Source organism: Poecilia latipinna, unplaced genomic scaffold (genome assembly GCF_001443285.1).
Source record: "Poecilia latipinna isolate Pla-1442-1.1 unplaced genomic scaffold, P_latipinna-1.0 Scaffold626, whole genome shotgun sequence".
Lineage (NCBI taxonomy): Eukaryota > Metazoa > Chordata > Actinopteri > Cyprinodontiformes > Poeciliidae > Poecilia > Poecilia latipinna.
This window is the reverse complement of record NW_015113242.1, coordinates 90,708-94,891: the sequence shown is the minus strand read 5'-3', so window position 1 is coordinate 94,891 and position 4,184 is coordinate 90,708. Positions and strand designations below refer to the sequence as shown.

Genomic DNA, 4,184 nt, shown 5'->3' with positions numbered 1-4,184 from the left:
TAAGTACATTTTTTGAGTACTTTCTCCACCACTGGCGTTCACATCCATCACACACCTGCAGACCGCAGCTTCATAAGTTCAGTCCATTAACCATTTACCATCCATGATTCAGAGCTGGAGTCGCTCTGAGAATCAGGAATCCCCTCAGAGATCCTACCAGAACGTCATGTCCACTGATCCCAACCTGAAGGAAGGTACCGGTGTTCCCTGGGGCCCAGGGGTTCAAACATGCACCTGGTCCAACTCCTACAGGCAGGTGCCATGGTTTCACATGTGAGAATCACCACAAAGTAATCACATGTAAAAGTCGTGGGATTTTCATGTAAGGAAGCAGATTCCCTCCAGGTCTGGCAGTGCCTCCTCCTGCTCTAACCCCTGGTCTGCCGAAATACCAAGGATGGAAAACCTCATCAAACAGAATCAGACAGAATGCACAAAAATGAGCAAAAGTTTATACGAGTTATATGGACCATTCAGAACCAAAGAGCAATGCTCATCAACAGGGTCAGACACGCCTCAGGTGCTTCCTGCTGGACTTTCTGCCCCGGCTGCGTCTGGTTGGTGGCAGTTTGGTTCTGTTCAGAGGTTTCTGATGAAACCACCCCACACAGGTCATCTGTTCTGCCACACATCTGTAATGCTTCACCAAAGATCTAATGAACTGACAATTCCCTGCAGTAATACGACGTGCTTCATCCAAAGGCGACCCAGAGACCAGTTCAGGAGTCTCTTGGTCATGTGACTCTTTTTTCAGATGTTTCGTGTCTTCCTCTGACTTCCCTCTCTTGTCTTTGTGTTGCTCAGAGCTCCGGTGGAGATCCGGCGGTCAGCAGCACAGTGAATCCGCTGAACACCAAGAGGACCAAGGTGAAGACTGAAGCAGAGGGTCCAGTTCCCATTTCACCGTCCGCTCAGGTGGGACCAGCAGAACCAGAACCAGAAGGCGGAACAGCTCCACTCCCCGGAAACCAGTGTTTACCGATTCACCTTTGATTGATTGTAATAAAGCTGCAGATTAAGGATCATTTTAATGAGTCAGAATAAAGAGGTTTTTCTTCCTGCCACTTGTTGTTGCCATCAGGACCACGCCGGAGGAGTCCTGGACCTGAGCGAAGATCTGGACAAGGACGAGTGCAAGCAGGAGCCAGAGGCCGTTTACGAGACCGACTGCCACTGGGAGGGCTGCAGCAGGGAGTACGACACCCAGGACCAGCTTGTCCATGTGAGACCCAAGGATTATTTAATCCAGCTGCTTCACAGCCAGTTTGCACTACAGCCATCTACAGATGAGCATTAGACTGGCTCAGTTCCTGTCAGGTGTAGTCCAATAATCAAGATTAGGGTCAGGGGTTAGGTTTGCTCCCATGGGAATGAAACAGGGTGAAGTGACCCAGAGTTCTGAGACCGGGTCGGCCCGACTGATAAAGTCCAGAATTCTGGTCCAGGTTCTAGTCCAGACCTGGTTCTGGTCCTCCCATCCATAACTGGGCTTTGGCCCCAGAACCATATGAACTGAACCAGTCGGTCCAGTTCACGTTAATTCTGGTTCTGGTTCTGGTGGATCTAAACCCGCCCAGAACCCTAACAGAACTTCTGGCCCACATATCCTTCCTCTCTGGACCAGGCAGTCATTACATGATTCTGATTGGGTCGGTTCTGCCCCGGATGTCCTTCCTGCTTAGTGATACTGACCTTAACAACCACCCCACAGAGTTCTTGGTGATCTCTGACCTCTTGGTCAGCAACTTCCCGACCTGTGCGGGCGCAGCTATAAATCCACCGATCCCACCCCCACCCGTTGCTGACCCACTGTCTCCCAGCTGCAGCAGGAAGGAAACATCTCTGCAGAACCAGAACCACTAGATCCATCGTCCTCCATTTTGTGTTAGCAAAGCGACACAGAGAGAGCGCCACCATGCTGTTGTTTTCATCCAGGAGCTTTTAATCTGGGAGTTTGGGATTATTTACTGAATTATGGTGAGCAACGTCCATAACTCCTCACTACATCGGATAAACTTGCGCCTCCAAACTAACTTTTGGCAAACTAAATGCTCCTGGCTACATATTTAGTTTGCAGGCTAACTGTTTATCTGCAGCCTTTAAACTAGATATGAAGACTGAAACATTTATGATAACATGACTTTGAAAAGTTAACTCCCATTTGTTTCTCATGAAATACATTGTTGCTGTAAGATGCTGACTGCAACAGTCAGCAGCTGATAGCCGATAGCCCTAGGCTACCAGAAGGTCCAGATCCAGATCAGGCATACTTCCACTCATTCCACTTGCTCTTCTTTACTTCTATATTTCTATCTGCACTGTGTGTAGAGCTGTGTCTGCTGCAGAGACATGGCTGACCTGAGCTGCTTTCCTCCACGCAGCACATCAACAACGACCACATCCACGGAGAGAAGAAGGAGTTTGTGTGCCGCTGGGAGGACTGTTCCCGGGAGCAGAAGCCCTTCAAGGCCCAGTACATGCTGGTGGTCCACATGAGGAGACACACCGGCGAGAAGCCGCACAAATGCACGGTGAGGAGGGCTGAAAACATGATACAACCATGAAAACGTTGTGCAAACCTGGATGTTGACACTGATCAACATTCTGACCAGGTGTACTTTCTACTGGTACCAGATGGTACCAAACACAAACTTCAGTTCAGTTGGAGATGTTCTGCATCAGACAATAGAAAGTCACCAAATGTGAAGGAAAATTAATTATTGGTTTTCCACAGTTCATAAATATTTACGCCCCAGAGTCAGAAGTTTGGTTGGTCTCCAGCTGAGACAGACTGGAGGGAGAAAATATCAGAATATCCGTCTCCAAGAGATCCTCAGTTGGATCTAGGTTTGGACTTTGACTAGGTCACTGACTGTACAGATTTAGATGGTGTGATTTGGAGGTTGAGCTGTTCTTTATTTAGGGGCATCAGAGTGAAGGTGCTGAACATAAATGCAAACAACGCTTTTTGGGATTCTTATTTGTAAAAAAATGTTGAAAACAGAGTCAGTTACCCTAACCATCCCAGTTCAGCTCCACTCTCTTGGTTCGTCATGCTAAAGCCCATAAAATAGACTTCTGGGTCAAACCACCATCAGGATCAGAGTTTCTCCACCCTGGTCCTCAGGCCTCCTGTCCTCCATGTTTCAGGTGTTTCCCTTCTGCCACCTGGATTGTGTCTCTGGGTGATTAACAGGATCTGCAGCTCCTGATGGTCCTGCAGTCATTTGAATCAGCTGTTCTGGAATAGAGGCTCATCTAAAACATGCAGAGCAGGGGGGCTGAGGACCAGGTGGAGAAACACTGATCAAGACGGTCGCATAGTGAGAGCGCTCCTGGTTGAACCAGAGTAATTAGAGAAATTTCCCCATATAAACTAAGTAAAGCTACCAATATAACTCCTTAAAAAGGGAAAAAAGTTGTACCACTGCTTCAAGCGATAAATGCCGACTGAAGTCAGATGGGTGAGAAACACGGGAATGCAGCAAGAATTAGCAGCTAGCACATTGAAGCCAACAAGTAAAAAGGCGGAGCGTCTAAAAATGGCCGACTCCAAGAACTAAGAGGGTTTCGCCAAGAAAATAAAGATCAATCTGAGACCATAAAAAGAAGAAATTGTAAAAGTGAACACCAGGATGGAGGAGGTGAAGGGATGTATGGAGAAGGCAGAAGAAAGGATCCTAAACATGGAGGAGGTCATCACGGCTATGCTAAAGCTACATGCTAAGCTGGAGGAGAAATTGATGGATCTGGAAAGTCGATCCAGACGTGAAGATATAGTGATGTTTAGAGTATCGGAGGGTTCCAAGAAGGAATCGACAATGACCTCATTTGTTGAAAGCTTACTGCATGAAGGTCTTGAGTTTTATAATTTACCTGGCAAGAAAATCATATAAACCTGGATCACAACTATTCACCTCTCATACTTAAAAGATGAAGGGAATATACCGAAAGCCGCAAAGTATTGAAGGAAAATAACATCGACTTCCAGACCCTGTTCCCCGCGAAGTTGCGTGTTAGATACGAAGACGGAACCAAAACCTATGATACAGTAGAGGAGGCGTCAGAGGACCTGCTGAGACGAGGCTTCACAGTATCAACCATCAAACCTCCGGAGACGCTCAAGGACTCAGAACATGCCAAATTAAATAAACAAGGATTTAAACATGTTTACTTCTCTTCAC

General features: G+C 47.1%; 1 protein-coding gene across 1 annotated transcript in view; it reads left to right on the top strand.

Annotated features, from left to right (window-relative positions):
* Positions 1–4,184, top strand: part of gli2a (GLI family zinc finger 2a) — a 56,466-nt gene that overhangs the window by 38,332 nt on the left and 13,950 nt on the right. The window contains exons 8-10 of the mRNA XM_015043337.1: positions 805–915; positions 1,082–1,222; positions 2,382–2,531. Of these exons, the coding sequence (XP_014898823.1) occupies positions 805–915; positions 1,082–1,222; positions 2,382–2,531 (402 nt within the window). The remainder of the gene's footprint in view (positions 1–804; positions 916–1,081; positions 1,223–2,381; positions 2,532–4,184) is intronic.